The sequence below is a fragment of the Silene latifolia genome, chromosome 2 (genome assembly GCF_048544455.1).
Source record: "Silene latifolia isolate original U9 population chromosome 2, ASM4854445v1, whole genome shotgun sequence".
Taxonomy (NCBI): Eukaryota; Viridiplantae; Streptophyta; class Magnoliopsida; order Caryophyllales; family Caryophyllaceae; genus Silene; species Silene latifolia.
Genome location: NC_133527.1, coordinates 35,682,744 through 35,703,177, shown reverse-complemented (window position 1 = coordinate 35,703,177; position 20,434 = coordinate 35,682,744). Strand labels below are relative to the sequence as shown.

General features: G+C 42.8%; 1 protein-coding gene across 1 annotated transcript in view; it reads left to right on the top strand.

Annotated features, from left to right (window-relative positions):
- Positions 1–702: 702 nt before the first annotated feature.
- Positions 703–20,434, top strand: part of LOC141642598 (caffeoylshikimate esterase-like) — a 63,023-nt gene continuing 43,291 nt past the window's right edge. Inside the window, exons 1-3 of the mRNA XM_074451435.1 lie at positions 703–841; positions 940–1,066; positions 1,215–1,361. Of these exons, the coding sequence (XP_074307536.1) occupies positions 815–841; positions 940–1,066; positions 1,215–1,361 (301 nt within the window). The 5' untranslated portion in view covers positions 703–814. The remainder of the gene's footprint in view (positions 842–939; positions 1,067–1,214; positions 1,362–20,434) is intronic.

The following is a 20,434-nucleotide window of genomic DNA, read 5'->3' as shown; positions in this document are numbered from 1 at the left end:
AAGTTGAATAGTCATTTATTATTTTATTATTATGAAGACGTATTTAGATTGCATGGCGGGCTGGCATCTCTGATTTGGTCAAATCAATAAAAATACAATTAACCCATATATTATTTTATTATTATTTTTGGTTTCAATATTATTTTATTATTTTATTATTATGAAGACGTAATCCAAACGAATGACAGTTATGCACAACTGCAATTATACTGATTAACTGATAGATACGATTATACTCCCTCTATTTTTCTATATGACTTTCTCACATTTTGAGACACACACTTCTCTTTTCAATATTTCTCAAATTATATGATTAAATATAGTGATATGTATACTCATATGAAAGAATTTTTCATGAGAATTTAAGGGTATAATTTTTATAATTTTTTGCCAAATATATCTTTATAAATATTAAAGTCCAAAAGGTTCGCCTCGAAAAAGTAAAACGTCATATATTAAAAAATGGAGGGAGTAAAAGATAAGTATCCAAAAGAAATCCAAAGAAAGACGTAATAAAGTTATTATATCATCCTATTTCTACTCGATCACCTTCTTACCTTGCTGTATCTTTTCTTTGAGGAATTCTTTGCCTTTTCAATATAAAAAATAAAACCCTAATGTCTAATCTTACTAATTATTTGTTGCTCACTTGCTCATAATCTCAATATTTGTTTTCCATCTTATAACATTTATTTAATTTACTCTCCCTCTTTTTCTTACAATAATATATAAATATATAAATATATATAATCACCAACTCCTCTACTTGTCACCTCAATCTCTTTCTCTTCCACCTACCCTTCTTGTTCTTGACATGGGTTCCGATATCAAGTATGAAGAGGTAAGCGCAAACAATTCAATAGAATATCTTTCAATTTTTGGCTTACGATGTTAATTTCATAATTCCCCTGATATATATATATAAAAAAAAATGCGTAGGAATATATATTGAGTGAGAGAGGATTGAAGCTTTTTACATGCCGATGGTTGCCTCAAGATGAAGAAATAAAAGCCTTGGTTTTCCTATGTCATGGTTATGGCATGGAGACTAGTATCTCCATGCAAGGTAAGTATAATTACTTGCCATGTTTGTTCATTGCAATTAAACACTAGTCGTATTTTTCTTATTATGATTTTCTTACCGTTAGATTCAATGAATTTTAATGTACGGAGTATTAAATTATTTTTTGAGGGAAGAGTATTAAATTATTTAGGTACTGCAAATCGGCTTGCAAAGGCTGGATATGGAGTATATGGGATTGATTATATCGGACATGGAAAATCAGATGGACTTCAATGTTATATCCCAAGCTTTGATCTCCTTGTTCAAGATTGCGCTCATCATTTTACCAATGTTTGTGGTAAGTACATTATTACAATTTACACGTTGACACATAGACGTTATAGTCATAACTAATATGTCACAAATCTTGGAAGTTCGTTAGGGAAAAAAAAGTCAAAATCTAGACCATATTTGGTTATCAGAATAAGAGAAAAAGAAGATGACAACCATTTTTTTAGTTGTTATTGTTTATCTTTTATACTCTTTTTATGAATATTTTATTGAAAGATGAATAAATAATTGAAACATAGATATTAACTTATATTCTCCTAAATCCTAATCATAAACAAAACATTCAAATAAGAAACTAGTCATTGCCAAATATCTTCGTACACACATTTTCTTAGGGTGTGTTTGGATAGAAGGATTTGGAGGGAAATGGAGGGAAGGGAAAGGAACTAAGGAAAGGATGATAAATCCTTTGTTTGGTTAGTAAAATAGAGGTGAAGGGATTTTGAGGGGAGGGAAAATGGATCCCTCCATTTCCCTCCTCTAAGCCAAATTATTTCCTCTCCAACAAAGGCAAGATTTGGAGAGAAAATGATCTCCTCCATTCTCCCTCCCCTTCCCTTCCATCCCTTTCTCTTCCCTCCTTCTTCCTCCCCTTCCTTTCCCTCCGCTTTTGCTATCCAAACACACCCTTAGTATTCATTTGAATGTTTTTTGTTTCGTATTGTGTCAATGTACAAGTTTACATATTAAAACTCAAAACGTTAGTTTGTCTTTTTATAGACAAAATAATTCACTAAAAAGAAGCTAAATATTACTTAAAACACAAAAATTCTTATGGATATAACGACATTATTGTTAAGAAATTATTTCAATCAAAAATAAGCTGATAGTTGGAGTTACAAGATCGGTTTTATAATCTCTCACTCCCCGCACACGGACGCCCTCTTATGGATATAACGATATTATTGTTAAGAAACTATCTCAACCAAAATTTTAAGCTAATGGTTGGAGTTCCAATATCGATTGTACAGTCTATCACGCCGTCTCACACGAATGCCCGCTGGGTTTGAAGTGTGAATGAAACTGAAGAGCTTCCCTAAGCTAGTGCCTAATATTCCACTTTAAATTGAGGAGGTGGGATATGTGTAAAGAAGAAGATTGTTTTTGTATTGAATAAATAATATGAGAAATATACCAGCCTACTTATACTGGTAGTTACAATGTGAACATCTAAAGGAATCCCACTAATTGTGGAACTAAGGAAGGTAACAAATAACTATTGATGGGGCATATTCTGCACCGCTGACCAAGTCAACATATTGAGCAAGGTCAAAGACATCCACAGCAAGTCAACGACTTAGACAGCCTTAACGGCGCACTCTGTCGGCCTGTCTCTTGGGTCCCGGCCGGGGCAACTAGCCAGCCGGAGCACACATCCGCGAACTCATATCCAAGACCCCTCGGCATGGAGTCAACATGGCCCGCCGGCCTACCATGGGTCCCTCGGCCGAGGGTAGAACGGTCTTTCCACCTGCTAGCCACTTGGCCACTACGTGACAAAAGGTGAAAGTCTATAAATACTCCTCAACCCTCATTGAGGAAAGGATCCAGAATTTAACCTAATAATCACTATTCATCTGGTAATATCTTCCTTATCTCACTACAATATACATTTCGCCAAGTAACAACTTATCTCTCTAAGTTTACTGACTTGAGCGTCGGAGTGAGTTCGCTCGGTCCAAAGCCGAGCCCTCAGTTTGTTCATCGTTTCAGGAGACCGCAAGGAGGATTCAGCTAAAGACGTCATTCTACAAGCACGGGTGGTAACAAATAACTGCTCTGGATTTACACCCGGAACAATTGGCGCCGTCTGTGGGACATCCCGTGACGGTCTTAACCGACCAACCGCTGGAGAAAGCATTGGAAAAATTTGAACAATCCGGCAGACTCATCAAATGGGCAGTAGAACTATCCGGCTTCGGCATCCAATACAAGCCGAGGCCCTCGATAAAGGGGCAGGCACTTGCAGACTTCCTGGCCGAGTGCACGTATCAAGAGGAGCAAAACCCCGGAGTATGGGAAGTATTCACCGACGGATCCTCCACGACGAACAGCTCGGGAGCCGGCGTCTTAATCATCAGTCCAAACGGAGACGAGTTTGAGTATGCCTTGAAATTTACCTTCCCGACCTAAAACAACGAGTCCGAATACGAGGCGGTAATAACAGAGTCGAGTCGCTAGAGTCTGCGGAGCGAAACACATTGGGTTAAAGACGGATTCACTGTTGGTGGCTAACCAAATCAGAGGAGAGTACGAGACTCGAGACGACGAGATGGTAAGATACCTGGAAAGGGTAAAAGCTGACACTTCTAAGTTAAAATCTTTTCAGATACAATGCGTTCCCAGGTCCGAGAACAACCGAGCCGACGCTCTCTCAAAGCTTGCCAGTTCAACCATCAAGAATGTCAGCCGAACTGTGCTGGTAGATATCAGGAACGCGAAAAGCATCACTGAGACCGTCGGCATGGTGGGCGACGCGGAAACCGAGACGACGTGGATGACTCCGATAATGAAATACAAACTTACAAATGAGTTGTCGGAGGACCGCAATCTCTCGGCCAAGATAAAAAGGATCGCAGCAAGGTACTTGGTGTTTGAAGGAGAATTATACAGAAGATCCGTAATAAGACCACTTTTGAAATGTGTCGGCCCAGCCGACGCGGAGCTAATTCTAACAGAGATTCACGAAGGCATCTGCGGCCATCACATGGGGGCAAGAACACTAGCCCACAAAGCTCTCCGAGCCGGCTACTTCTGGCCAACCATGCTTAAGGATTCCAGAACAAAGACCAAGAAGTGCAAAAACTGTTAGATACATGCTCCGGTGATACATGCTCCTTCCCGGGACCTACAACCGGTGCTTAGTCCCCTTCCTTTCGCACAGTGGGGGATGGATTTATTAGGGCCATTTCCGACGGCCTCCGGAGGAAGGAAGTACCTGATCGTCGCCGTTGACTACTTCACCAAATGGGTTGAAGCTGTAGCAGTACCGGCGAAGACCACAGCAGCCGTCAGAAAGGTAATCTGGGAAAATGTTATAACTCGTTTTGGGTTGCCCCAAGTCATGGTATTCGACCACGGCCGAGAGTTCTGGAGTGACCTGATAATGAACTGGTTAGAAGAGCTGGGCATCAAGTTTGCATACTCCTCCGTCTGCCACCCACAGAGCAACGGGCGGCGAGGCGACCAATAAAACAATCCTCAACGGTTTGAAGAAGACAGTTGAAGACCTTAAGGGAAGATGGGCCGACGAACTACCCGGCGTCCTGTGGTCCCTGCGAACCACGGAGAAAGAAGCAACGGGATACAGTCCATTCCACTTAGTCTACGGGTCCGAAGCGGTACTGCCAATTGAAGCAACGGTGCCAACGTTCAGGACGGCTACCTTTAACCCAGTTGAAAATGAGGAAGGCCTGAAAGCCTCCCTAGACCTGGTCGAAGAAAGCCGAGATACAGCACGCCTCAACTTAGCAGTATACCAAAACCGAATGAGAAGAGCCTATAACCGAAGAGTCCACAAAAGGGACTTAAAAGTAGGAGATCTGGTCCTAAGAAAGTCGGCCGCCACCAACAAAGGAAATATTCACAGTAAGTTGACGGCTAACTGGGAAGGTCCCTACAAAGTGGTTGAAGAGATGAGGCCGGGTACATACCGGCTGACAGACATGGAGGGTGTGCCTTTGATGAGTCATTGGAACACCGACAACCTAAGAAAGTACTTTGTATAGCGGCGGAGGTGTCCAAACCCATTTTGGACACCCCAACGCATGATCATAACAAATGAAGAATCACCCGAGTTTTCCACCAAAGTGCTTGACCCTCCATAGTTGCCACCGGGCCGTCGCCCAAAGAGAAGAAACGCTATCGAGCCGTAACCCCGATTACCTCGGCTAAAGCCGAGAGCGACGGGGACACAACGACCGATACGCTAGAAGAAACGCTATCGAGCCGTAACCCCGATTACCTCGGCTAAAGCCGAGAGCGACGGGGACACAACGACCGATACGCTAGAAGAAACGCTATCGAGCCGTAACCCCGATTACCTCGGCTAAAGCCGAGAGCGACGGGGACACAACGACCGATACGCTAGAAGAAACGCTATCGAGCCGTAACCCCGATTACCTCGGCTAAAGCCGAGAGCGACGGGGACACAACGACCGATACGCTAGAAGAAACGCTATCGAGCCGTAACCCCGATTACCTCGGCTAAAGCCGAGAGCGACGGGGACACAACGACCGATACGCTAGAAGAAACGCTATCGAGCCGTAACCCCGATTACCTCGGCTAAAGCCGAGAGCGACGGGGACACAACGACCGATACGCTAGAAGAAACGCTATCGAGCCGTAACCCCGATTACCTCGGCTAAAGCCGAGAGCGACGGGGACACAACGACCGATACGCTAGAAGAAACGCTATCGAGCCGTAACCCCGATTACCTCGGCTAAAGCCGAGAGCGACGGGGACACAACGACCGATACGCTAGAAGATACGCTATCGAGCCGTAACCCCGATTACCTCGGCTAAAGCCGAGAGCGACGGGGACACAACGACCGATACGCTAGAAGAAAACGCTATCGAGCCGTAACCCCGATTACCTCGGCCAAAGCCGAGAGCGACGGGGACACAATGACCGATACGCCAGAAAAAAACGTATACTCAGTACAGTTGAGACGCAATTCTAGCCGCCTCGGCCAAACGAGGGCCTGGCAGAAAGAGCGGTCAATCGGGAAATGCAAATCTGACGCCTCGGCCAAGACCGAGAGTGAAAGAGAAGGCAACCAACATGCCAACACGTTTTAAAATACGTTAAACACAGTTGAGATACGCATTCTAACTGCCTCGGCCAGGCCAAAGGTAAAAACGAAAAAGCGCTCGGTTAATAACGCCAGACAAGTGAAGTACGGTAATCAAAAAAGCCCCGGCCAAGCCGAGGGCGAATAAGACAAACTTCATTGAAGATAATTGAAAGGAGAATACAGACGACATCCTTCCCCATAGGGATAAGCCTAAACCCAACCTACCAAGAGTTTTACAACAAAAACAAGGAAAAGAAAAGCACAGGATTACAAGCATATCATTTGAAGCGCCAAAATATGGCAGGGAGGAAAGGCTCAATAGTTAGCCCCCGAACAGCTAAAGCTATCCGAGATGCCGAGTGAGTCTGGTGACGACCGCCCGTCTCCCTATGCCTGTTGCTGCCCTCCATCGGTAGCAGCAGCATCTTCGGTGGCCGGCTCAGGAGAAGGCTCGACATTCTCAAGTGCCTTTAGCCTCTCAGCCTCCTCATGGGCCTCCTTCACCTTTGCATCATAGGCCGCCTTGGCCTCAGCTATCTGAGCCGCCTTCGCCGCCTCCGCCTTCTCCGCAGCCGCTGTTTCCGCAGCATCAGCCATCTCATCCAGAAGCTGGTCGAATTTATCCCACGGGAAGGAGCCTTCGGGGAAGAACCTCTTGATTGCCTCCCTGGTCGCCTCCTCGGCCTGGTCCCGGAATTGGGCGCACATTTTAGGGAGGAGATCATTTTGAAGCATTTCAATATCCTTCTCCTTTTGAGCAAGGATAGCCTTTGTGTCCCTGAGCGCCTCCGCCTGGACGTGGAACTGATCCTTCCACTCTTCCCTCTTGGCAACCACGGCGTCATAAGCACCCTTATACCTATCCCGCTCCTCCATCAGCTTGGCGGTGGCGGCATCAGCAGCCTCAACTTTGGCCCTCTCGGCCAATAGCCGCTTCTCAGCTTCCTCCTCACGACTTCGGGAAGCAAAGAGGTCCAGCTTAGCCTTCCCGGCTTCCCCCTTTGCAGCGGAGAGATCAAGTTTAAGCCGTTCGATCACTGGCCTAGTTTGGGCCATGGCCTTTTCTTGCTCCATGATGTGGGAGCCGGCTAGTTGAGTCCACTTCGCCAGCCTCTTATATATTCTCGCACCCTCTGCCACAAGTTCGGTGGAGGGAATCTTCTAAATGGAGGAGTCAACGGTGACATTTCTATCACCCGCCTTCTCAATAGCCTTCTCAGGCTGCTTCCCTAATTGCCGTTCAGTGAGAACGGCGACTGCCGACGGTGGATCTACAAAAAATTTACACAGAGCATCCATGTCAACATGCATTGACACGTCAGAAAGTCTGTCATCAGGAATGTCCAACGAACCGGCTAAATCTGAACCGCAAGTTAGATCCGTACCAGTCTGGACCCTCTTGAATGGAGGGTCGGCTGAGTCATTCTTCTCCTCGGCAACGTTGGAAGCAGACGGTGGCTCTTTTCTCTTCTTTGGAGGAGGAGGGCCCCTCGCAACGGTCACTACCTCCCCATAGATATCGACGACCACCACGTGCTCCTTCTGAACCGCTGGGGTCGAAGAGGGAGTTGGCACAGACGTCGTCGCCAACCTGGACGCTGCCTTCTTTGTTCTCTTCGGCACGCCTCCGAGAACCCGTGCTTGGGCCGCCGTCGGATCCAGTGCCTTCAGCTGCTTCTCCATGAGTTCGTTGGGAGCCAGTCTACGATCACGCGCGTCAGCCGTAGGATGCCGTTGAACGACCTTCCCGTCCTTATCAAGCCCTAACCTCTTCAAGGTCCTCTCAGACAGATCCTGGCTAAACCGGTCTGCAAGAAATCAAATCAAAGTTACATAAAAGAAGTAAAACAAAGCTCTAAAACAGGAACATAACAGGCAATGATGGGCCTCACACCGACCCCACTCACCCTGGTTGAGGGCCGGTATGAGGCCGACGCGGCAAAGCAGCTCATCTTGAAGAATAATCTGAGTCGGGGGGAGCCATCCTTTCTCAGCATCGAACAGCTGCATCGCCCGCTCCTCATCCGCAGTAAGAGGGACCATCGAAGCGTCCATCTTAACCTTACCCCGGGAGATACATTCCTCATACTCTCCCCGGTTCTCACACCGCAAGTAAACAGGGCTCTGGAAAGACCGAGGCAATGGGTAGTCCTCCGGCACTTGGACATACACCCATCGCCGTTGCCAGTCCTTGCAAGAAGTAAGTTTGGACACGGAGACGTAGCCTGGCTCCGTCTGCACGCTGTACCACCCCACTTTACCGGAGATTGACGGCCGAAGATGATGAAGTCGGCGGAATAAGTTAACTGTTGGGGTCTCCCCCCTAAAGAGACAGAGCCACACAAAGACGACTATCGTCCTAATGGCCAGCGGATGCAGTTGGGCCACAGCGACGTTCATAGCTTTGATGATGGCCATGACGTGTTCATTCAACGGGAACCGGAGCCCATACTCAAGGTGCCTGATATATACTCCGATATGACCCGGGGGAGGGCAACAGACCGCCTGACCCTCCTCGGGGATAACGATTTTTTACCCCTCACCGAAGGAGAAGTGACCTCCGAAGAGAGTTCCACCGGAGCAACTGGCGAATTTATTGGTCCAGGCACGGTCGAGGCCAGTCGTACAGGCCTCGCCGTGATCCGTGATATGCGGCCTTCCACCATCAGAAGGGGTCCTCCCATCACCACCATCGTCATCATCAACATCCTCATCCTCCCACTCCTCCAAAATTTTTGGATTAACTTCGGGAGAAGGAGACTTTGGACCCCCAGACCTTAACGGGATGGCGTATAGTACCCCCTCTTCATCAAGACGCAACGGGGAACCCCCCGGCGCAGGGCTACTGGGTCCGGCGTCAGCAGAAGACATGATAGCAATAATTAACAAAATAAGAGATTCGTTTGTTTACCTTGAAGAAAAGCACTAGCCGAGGTGACAACTCTGAGAATCGGAAGAAAAAGAAGCCCTTGAAAGTTTAGAGAGAAGAAAATTTTGGAGAATGAAATTGGTGGCCAATTTCAGGGACTAACTGCCCTATTTATAGGGGAAAGCCCACGAAGAAAGACCAATCAGGGCACAGCCCATGAAGCGTCAGCCAATCAGCAAACAGACACGTGTCGGGCATGCAACCACGGAATGTCAATCGTTGCAACAGTTGAACGTCAATCAATGCAACAGTGACCAAGCGTCTTCAACACGCCCATTCGTATCTCTTCGCCTATTCACCTTCCTCAACAAATTCCTAAGCATCTGTTCTCCGCCGGCCACATGATCAACCAAGCTAGGTAGCACCGGCCGGGGGCAATAAAAAACAACCGGCACTCTCAACCCAAGTCTCGGCCGACGTCACTTTCTTTTCCACATCGGATGTCCTTTACACATCCATGTGGAGGGGGGATATGGTACGGCCTAATCAGAACCAGACCGAGGTAGAAGAAGTCGATGCAGAAAATTTTTGCAAATTACTTACGCAGAATATACGCTCAACATACATCGGAGCCCATACCACGGCATAGACTACGCTGGGGGCAAATTGATGGGGCATATTCTGCACCGCTGACCAAGTCAACATATTGAGCAAGGTCAAAGACATCCACAGCAAGTCAACGACTTAGACAGCCTTAACGGCACACTCTGTCGGCCTGTCTCTTGGGTCCCGGCCGGGGCAACTAGCCAGCCGGAGCACACATCCGCGAACTCATATCCAAGACCCCTCGGCATGGAGTCAACATGGCCCGGCGGCCTACCATGGGTCCCTCGGCCGAGGGTAGAACGGTCTTTCCACCTGCTAGCCACTTGGCCACTACGTGACAAAAGGTGAAAGTCTATAAATACTCCTCAACCCTCATTGAGGAAAGGATCCAGAATTTAACCTAATAATCACTATTCATCTGGTAATATCTTCCTTATCTCACTACAATATACATTTCGCCAAGTAACAACTTATCTCTCTAAGTTTACTGACTTGAGCGTCGGAGTGAGTTCGCTCGGTCCAAAGCCGAGCCCTCAGTTTGTTCATCGTTTCAGGAGACCGCAAGGAGGATTCAGCTAAAGACGTCATTCTACAAGCACGGGTGGTAACAAATAACTGCTCTGGATTTACACCCGGAACAACTATATTGACTGATACAAAGATAATAGAGAAATATGGAAAAGTAAATATTGTGTACAATATTATATGCATAATTGTAGGGATGTGTTAACTATCAGATTGGGTCGGAATCATATCTTCAACATTCCCCTTCAAGATGGACGGGCGAGAGCAAAGACCAATCTTGTTAGCTAAACTGAGAAAACGAGATTTATGGAGAGACTTGGTGAGTGTGTCAGCGAGTTGATCGTCACCATTGATGTGTTGGACACGGATTTTACCAAGACGAACTTGCTCTTTGACGAAGTGAAAGAATAGCGCGAGATGCTTCATTTTGGAGTGAAAGACCGGGTTCGCGGAGTAGTTAGTGGCACTGAGGTTGTCACAGTAGATGGAGGGAGCTTGAGTGACTTTAATTCCAACCTCAAGTAAGAGAGACATGAGCCAAAGTAGTTCAGCGGTTACATCGGCCACAGCTCTAAATTCGGCTTCGGTGGAGGAATGAGACACAGCTCGTTGTTTTCGGGATGACCAACAAATGGGGTTGGAACCAAGATAAACTAGATAGCCAAATGTAGATACATAGTCGGAATTATCACCACCCAAGTCGGCATCGAAAAAAGCATGTAATGAGAGTGGAGATGAGTTGGAGAGATGAATCCCCATGTGAAGCGTACCATGAAGGTATCGTAGTAGCCGTTTAAGGGCAGTCCAGTGTAGGGCAGTAGGGTGAGTGAGAAATTGTGCGAGTTTGTTAACGGGAAAGGCGATGTCCAGGCGACTTAGGGAGAGGTATTGGCGACTACCAATGATAGCACGATAGTCACCTTCATTGACAGCGGGTTCCTTTGAGTCGGCTATTAATGGTGGGTGCGGAAGCATTGGAGTTGTAGCTGGGTTGCATTCTTGAAGATTATATTTGTGAAGGAGGTCAGACAAATACTTGGTTTGATTGAGGTGAAGTCCGGATTTTGTGGGGGTCACTTCAATACCTAGAAAATACGATAGAGGGCCGAGGTCTTTTAACGAAAATTTGGTCGATATTTGAGTGATAAATTGAGTAATATGGTTTGCATTTGGTCCGGTGACAATTATGTCATCTACTTAAACTAAAACGAGTAAGTGAAGTTGTGGTGAGTTGAGAATAAATAATGAAGGGTCCGAGACAGAGGTGGTAAATCCGAAATTAATGAGATAGGTTTTGAGTTCGGTATACCATGCTCTCGGTGCTTGTTTGAGGCCATAAGTGGCTTTTTATAATTTGCATATGTGGTCCGGTTTGTCCTGTCAATGAATCCTGCAGGTTGGGACATAAACACAGTGTCAGTAAGCGTACCTTGAAGAAACGCGTTGTTAATGTCGATTTGGTGGAGATGCCATCCTCGTGTAACAACAATCGTGAGGATAAGTCGTATGGTAGTTGATTTCATAACCAGACTAAAGGTTTCCGAGTAGTCTATACCCGGCCTTTAGTGAAAACCTTTAGCTACGAGACGGGCCTTATATTGTTTAAGACTTCCATCAGTCTTGTACTTGACACGATATACCCACTTACAACCAATCAAATTTTGTGCTTGAGAAATGCTTGAGATCGAGGAACGAGGACCCAGGTTTGGTATTTGAGCAGGGCCTGATATTCATCGATCATGGCAGCACGCCAATGAGGGTCGATGAGGGCTTGTTTGGTGGTAATAGGGGCGGTGCGTGTGACGGTAGAGACGGCTGTCTTTGCATATTTGGGGTTAGGTTTAATTATGTTGTGGGAGAGACATGTTCCCTGACGGTGTGGGGTGGTGGAGAGAGTGGTGGAGGGGGCGGTGGAGGTGTGGAGGAAGGAGCTACGGCAGTAGGAGGTGTATGGGCAGGGGTCGATACAGGTGCGTCGACAAGGGTGGTGGAGATGGAGGTAGGCGAGGTAGGAGGACGAGGAGAGGTGGGAGCAGTGATAGGGTCAGAGGCAGGAGGTGGGGAGGGTTCGAAGTGAGGCAGAGAGGCATCGAGAAGGGGTAGGGAAAGTGTGCACCATCGATCAGGGGTAGGGGTAGTAGTGATGGCAATGTTTGATAGCGATGGGTATGGGAATTCGGTCTCGATAAAACGGACATGTCGAGAAGTGTAAAGCTTTTTTAGAGATGGGTCATAACAGTGATATGCACTCTGTGTTGTAGAGTAACCTACGAAGATACAAGGTGTGGACCGATTATTAAGTTTATGGTTGGTATATGGACGGAGCCACGGAAAGCAGAGACAGCCAAAGGGGCGAAGTTTCATGTCATTGGGCGGCTGCTTGTGAAGGATTTCATAGGGAGATTTATTTTTGAGGGTGGGGGTTGGAAGCCTATTTATAAGGTAAGAGGCAGTGGAGAAGGCATAGGGCCAAAAGGTGGTGGGTAGTCGAGCTTGAGTGAGGAGGGCTAGTCCGGTTTCGACAATGTGTCTGTGACGGTGCTCCGCAAACCCGTTATGCTCGGGGGTGTTAGGTGGTGAAGTTAAATGGGTGATTCCATCGTTGAGGAGGTAGGGAGTTAATTTCTTATATTCCCGCCATTGTCCGAATAAAATTGGCGGATCGGTTTATTAAAAAAAATTCAACAATGGCTTTAAAACGATGGAAGGTGATGTCAGTATCGGATTTGTTTTTAAGTGGATAAATCCAAAAATAGTGACTGAAGTGATCAACAAATATTATGGAGTATTTAAAATTGTCATGAGATAAGAGGGGTGCCATCCAAACATCATAAAACACGACATCAAGAGGGGCGTGAGATTGAATTGTCGAGACGGAAAAAGGTAATTTCTGACTTTTATTCATTAGGCATGTCGTACAATGAGTGAATTCAGAAATGCGAAAATCGAAATTGGAATTTAAAAACTTGAGCGTGGCATTTGATGGGTGCCCAAGTCGATGGTGCCAAGCGGAGGAGGTGGTTGCATAGGCTCGATGTGGAGGTGGTGGTTGCCATTCATAAGTGCCATTATGAAACTGACTCTGGAGTAGAATGGTTCCCGTCGCTAGTGCCTTAAAACAAAAAGAATCGGGTGAGAATAAGGCAATCACATTATTATGTTAGCAAATTTGAGAGACGAAAAGTAATTTACGGGAAATGGTAGGTACGACTAAAACATTTGTAAATAAAAGAGTATTATAAGTGAAAGAACCATAGTGAGTAATGGGAAGATAGGAACCGTATCCTATAATAAGGTCATCGGTTCCGTCATATGGTGCATGGAGCGAGAGGTTGTTGAGATCGTCAACAACATGGTGAGAGGCACCACTGTCGATTAGAAAAGAAGAGGAAGAGGGTGGTGGTACGGTTGTTAGTTATTTAGACCATATTAAAACTCATCTTATGATAATAAAATTACAAATTAATTTAAAATGGTCTAAATCTACATGCATGCAAATAAAAGTATAAAAGATGGTATTAAACCATCTTAAGACAAAAAAATCCTTACATTGTATAAGGTAAGTTTTGGGCACAACTTAAGGACTCCTTCCTTGATGTTGTTCTTGAGCTATGAAAATAGATGATCCTCCAAGACAACTAACCACCAAAATAGATGGTCTCCTAAGGAAGCACCCAAGAATCAACCAAAAATACTATTAAAATACTAACTAGGTATATGTAGTAGTAAACCTTGTTTATTGTAGATTTGATGTACTAAATAATATTATTACTTTGATAATATTACTAGTTAATTTATATATGTGTATTTAAGAAGAACAAGATGAAGAAAATAAGAAGGAAAATTGGTCTTCTAAAAGGGATGAAGCAACCGGTTTTTAGAGCTAGAAATGGACCGATTTTACTTCAAATTTTTCCAACTTAAGAAATGAGGTGAATAGTGGGGTATTTATAGCAAAATATTGGGAACAATCCTTAGTGGAAAATCCACTACAAAGGATACTTGTATGTCCTCAAAAAACCGGTCCATATGGACTACTTTTGGTCCATTTCGATTTTCGACATTTGCCCCACAAATGCTTATAAGTCTTATATTTAATTATCTTACATAATTAAATATTAATTTAATTATTTAACACTTAAATAATATAAATTAACTATCAATAACTACTTAACTATTAAGTAATTATAAGACCATTTTATCAACATACAATGTGTCAATATTAACCCATTTAGCTAATTTTACAACCTCTTTTAAAATTTAATAGCTAATTGATTCTACCTCAAAACATATATACATATCGTATAAAATTAGTTAATTAACATTAACAATTAATTAATAAATTCTAATCATTTATTATTTAAATATCACATAATTAAATAATAAATCTCCTTGTCCCGAGTTCGTAACCCGTCATCAAATAATACATTTACGTGACTAATTAAAAGCCAAATAATACAAGGAATTAATTATTTCGTATCTCATACAAACAATTAATTTATTTTATTTGGGCGTCATCCTATAGGTGTGACCTAAAGGGATCAGTTGATCACCGTCGTCACACGACAGTAATGTCAAACTCTAGTCAGCCAATCATTACCGATTAACGATGACCAAATTTAACAAATAAATAAATAAATCCCTGATATTCCTTTTACGAGATTTATTATGTAAACGCACTCATTGTGGAGGACACTACTCCAACAATCTCCCACTTGTCTGACACAAGTGTGCGTTACCAATTCTCTTGTCCAATAATATCTCCCACTCAATGCAAGGTGTCTCTCAGGTCGTTCTTGCATGTGATCATATCATAAAGTGGTTTCCTCGATCAGGAGAATGACTGTCTGACCGGATAATCTACTATAGATCTCATCCGAGAGTGGCCACGCATTCACAGTCATCTCTCCTCGAGTGGCCTTGAGATAAAATATGACTTAAAAGGACAATCCCGTTGACCTATTTTCTTCATTCGATACAGATCACAATGACCCGGTAAATGCTCATCGGCCTCCTTTTACGCGACCTAGAACAAAAACCAAAGCCACCGGAAAACCGTACCAACTCAGACAAATAGTCACCAGTCTAAAGAATTGACTCAAAGGAATAAATAGAAATCCTTACCACGACCTAGCAACAAAAGGACTTTATAAACGGTCACTGTCCGACAAATTGTCTCACAATATGCCTATGTAATCGACCAGTCATCACTATGACTATATGACAGTCGAACCTGTCATCTATCGCCTTACAATCTAGTCACTCCGAGACGTCACCTCATTAAGTAACTAGGGACAAAATACAATGTTAATCCAGTTCACTTAATAGGGTTCGACATTGTCTTTACAACCTATTTTGAGAAAACAAAGTATATAAATTCAGACATAAAACTGAATATAACGATAAATGCAACTTACCATATATGAAATCATAAATACAATATTTTGATTGTTACATATCATATAATTTACAACAGTTCTGGCATTCGTCTCAACCCCATCGAAACTACATGACTATCATGTTTAGCTTGAGACAAAGGCTTGGTTAAAGGATCAGCGATGTTGTCAGCTGTCCCAATCTTACAAACTGTAATTTCTTTCCTTTCGATTAAATCTCTAATTACATGAAATTTCCTAAGTACATGTCAAGACTTGTTACTAGACTTGGGCTCTTTTGCTTGAAAAATAGCCCCACTGTTATCACAATACAAAGTGATAGGATCCCCGGCGGTTGGAACTACCTTCAGTCCCTCTAAAAATTGCCTAATCGAAACAGCTTCCTTTGCAGCTTCAGAGGCTGCAATGTACTCAGTTTTCGTTGTAAAATCAGCAGTCACAGACTCTTTGAAACTTCTCCAGCAAACCGCCCCTCCGTTCAACAAAAAGACAAACCAGCCTAGGATTTCAAATCATCCCTATCGGTTTGGAAACTGGCATCCGTATAACCTCTTATACGTAATTCAGATTCTCCTCCAAACACTAAGAATGAATCTTTAGTCCTTCTCAAATACTTTAGAATATTCTTGACGGCTATCCAGTGACTCTCACCTGGAGTTTTCTGAAAACGACTCGTCATACTTAAAGCATACGAGACGTCAGGACGAGAACACATCATAGCATACATGATCGACCCAACAGCGGAAGCATAGGGAATCTATTTCATGCGTTCAGTATCCTTAGACTCAGTAGGACACTGTGACTTACTCAAAGTGATCCCACTACCCATAGGTAGAAAACCTCTCTTGGAGTTTTTCATATTGAATCGGTTAAGAATCTTATCGATATAGGCTTCTTGACTCAATGCTAATATCCTTTTGGATCTATCCCTATAGATCCGGATACCCAAGATGCGCTGAGCTTCTCCCAAATCTTTCATTTGAAAGTGATTTCCTAACCACTTCTTAACAGAAGCAAGCATATCTACGTCATTCCTAATGAGTAATATGTCGTCCACATAAAGAAGTAAGAAAACAACTTTACTCCCACTAAACTTCATGTATAAACATGGTTCCTCAACACTTCGAGCAAAACCATTTTTTTTAATAACATGATCAAAACGATGATTCCAACTCCTTGACGCTTGCTTAAGACCATAAATGGATCTCTTAAGTTTGCATACTTTGTTAGGATTTTTAGGATCCACAAAATTCTCAGGTTGTGTCATGAACACTTCCTCTTCCAGAAACCCGTTCAGGAAAGCGGTTTTGACATCCATTTGCCATACCTCATAATAATGAAATGCAGCAATCGCTAACATTATCCGAACAGATCTAAGCATAGCAACTGGTGCAAAAGTTTCATCATAGTGTAAACCATGAACCTGAGTGAAACCTTTTGCCACCAATAGAGCTTTGTAGACATCTTTATGTCCATCCATGCCGATTTTAATCTTGAATATCCACTTACACTGAAGAGGTTGAACATCTTTAGGTAAGTCAACCATGTCTCATACCCGATTATCGTACATGGAATCCATTTCGGATTGCATGGCCTCGAGCCATAGCTTAGAGACAGAACTCGTAATAGCTGCTTTATAGGTCTGGGTTCATCACTTTCTAAAAGTAAAACCTCATAGTCACTATCTTCCTCGATAATACCAAGGTATCTATCAGGCTGGCGACTAACCCTTTCTGACCTCCTAGGTTCAACAGGAACAATAACCGATTCTAACGTAGAAGGAACATCTTTCTGCACTGTCACATCAGTTTGTGGCTCTTGAACTTCATCAAGTTCAAATTTTCTCCCACTCTGTCTTCTAGAAATAAACTCTTTTTCTAGAAAGACAGCTTCACGAGCAACAAACACTTTATTCTCGTTACTACTGTAGAAGTAATAACCACAAGTTTCCTTAGGGTAGCCTACAAAAATACAGTTTTTAGAACGAGGTGCAAGCTTATCGTCAGACTTGCTCTTGACATAAGCATCACAACCCCATACTTTCATGTATCGTAGATTCGGGACTTTCCCTTTCCATATCTCATATGGAGTTTTGTCAGTTGCTTTAGTGGGACTTTTATTAAGTGATTGTACAGAAAATAAAATGGCAAAACCTCAGAATGACTTAGGTAACTCTGTTTAACTCATCATCGATCGAACCATATATGATAAAGTTCGATTCCTCCTTTCAGCCACGTCATTTAATTGTGGTGTGCCAGGAGGAGTTAACTGAGATACAATACCACAGTCTTTAAGGTGATCTCTAAAGTCATTGCTTAAATACTCCCCACCATGATCTGATCGTAATGCTTTAATCTTCTTATTTAATTGGTTTTCTACTTCATTCTGAAACTCTTTGAAATTATCAAAAGTTTCACTTTTATACCTCATTAAGTATATATACCCATATCTACTCATGTCATCGGTAAAAGTAATGAAATAGTCATAATTACCTCTAGCAGTGACTGTCATTGGACCACAAACATCGGTATGTATTAAACTCAATAACTCACTAGCTCGAGATCCTTTTCCTAGAAAAGGTGAATGAGTCATCTTGCCAAGAAGACAAGATTCGCATGTACCAAATGATTCGAAATCAAAAGGTTTAATTATACCAGTCGACACTAGTCTTTTAATGCGTTTCTCGTTAATGTGTCCTAATCGACAATGCCATAAATAAGATTGATCGGGATCACCTGTTTTAAGCCTTTTATTATCTAAATGATAAACATCGTTGCAAGTGTCTAGAATATAAATACCATTGATTGAAATAGCTTGACTATATACAATCCCATTAGGGGAAAAAGTACAACACTTGTCTTTAATTACAAAGGAAAACCCTTCTGTGTCTAACACAGATACAAATATTATATTTCTAGATAGTGTTGGTACAAAATAACAATTATTAAGATGCAACTCCAACCCCGAAGCTAAACTAAGTACATAAGTTCCTACTGAGACGGCAGCTACTTTAGACCCGTTTCCCATTCGGAGATCGACATCACCCTTGTTTAGCTTTCTTATGCGTTTTAGGCCCTGCAAATGATTACACAAGTGAGAAACATAACCAGTATCTAATACCCAAGTTGTATTTGAAGCATAATTTATGTCTATCATAAAAGATTCGGTTGATAAATTACATGTCGGCTTCACAATGCCAGCTTTTATGTCATCCAAGTACTTTGTACAATTACGTCTCCAATGTCCCTTGTTATTAACAATAATTACAAGTATCTTTAAGAGGATTACCCTTTATAGGTTTAGGCTTGGTAGAGCAATTCGCAATTGCTTTACCATTGCCCTCCACCTGAACGGGCTTCTTACCTGTGTTCCTCTTAAACTGCTTCTTCCCCTTCACGTTAATCGCAAGCACATATTTCCTTGTACTCCCACTCAATCCCATGTCCTTCTCTGCTTGCACAAGCAGAGAATAGAGCTCATGTAAACTCTTTCTCATGTTTGTCATATTATAATTTACCCTAAATTGGGTAAATCCTTTGACGTGCGAGAGAGAGTGGAGCACTCGGTCCACCACAAGTTCGTCGGGGAGTTTACATCCCAACCCCTCTAAAGTTTCAACGTACTCAATCATTTTAAGTACGTGTGAACTTATAGGTTGACCATCTTTGAGGTTAGCCTCAAAGAAACGAACTGCGGTGTCATACTGAATTATCCTTGGGGCTTTAGAAAACATAGTAGAAAGCCTCGAGAATACTTCATGTGCATCGCAAAACTTGACACATTACCTTCATAAAGCAGGATCCATTGAAAAAATCAAAACATTTTTAATTGCAGCGGATTCCTTTTGATAATTTGAAAAGGCCTCACTTACATCGGCAGTGGCCTTAGTACTAGGCGAAGGGGGAGAGGGATCGACAAGGTAGCGTAATTTGCCATCACCTGCGGCAGCTAATCGAAGTTGTTCCTCCCAATCTTTAAAATTACTACCGTCGGCTTTTAATACATATTTGTCCATAAAAGAACGTAGCCATGAATCTCTAGCTATGGTGAAGGTTTCACTAGTAGAAGTCATCGTGATTACTACAAAGGAAATAAAGAAAAGATTAACATTTATCGTCTAGAAATATTTAACATGTTAAACTATTTAACAAGTTCCCATTTATATAATGATCTCCCACTGAATTATATAAATGATTCCAAGATCCAATTTTATATAAATATGGGCACAGTGGACCGATTCAACTCATATTTATATAAATTTGGTGAGTCAACATTTTGACTGATTCTACTACTAGAACTCTTGGTTGACGGATTTTCTTAAAATCTATCTTTTAGCCCCAGAATAAATATGGGCACGGTGGACCGATTCAACCCATATTTATCCCGTTGAGTCCAACCAATTTTCACGCGTAATAACTTTTATTACCCTACTTACCCAACGTAAAAAGAGTGTACCTCGGTGATCCGAACCTACCTCTAATGAAGAAGAGATTCATAGGTGCTATTATTTGGTAAGGCTTAATCTCAATTTTAAACAAATGTGAGAGATCTTATCAATTTAATTGTCTATCACTTTTAAGTGAACTAAATTGGTGAATGCTAGACAATTAAATCGATAATAACAAAAATAAAACATGTAGTAACGATTTGGCATGAATGCATAAATGTAAACAAGTAAGTCCTAATATGGCCACCTAGTTAATCTAATTAACTAAAATTATTACATATCGAAAACCAACTCTTTGGTCCCTTGAGTCTTCATAAATTGCCCCCCTTCTTTAGGATTTCGGAACGCCTTTCCGAAAACACCATCTTCATGAAAACTCCGTCTTTAGATGCTTCATCTAATTACTAATAATTAAATTACATAACAATAACCTATTATA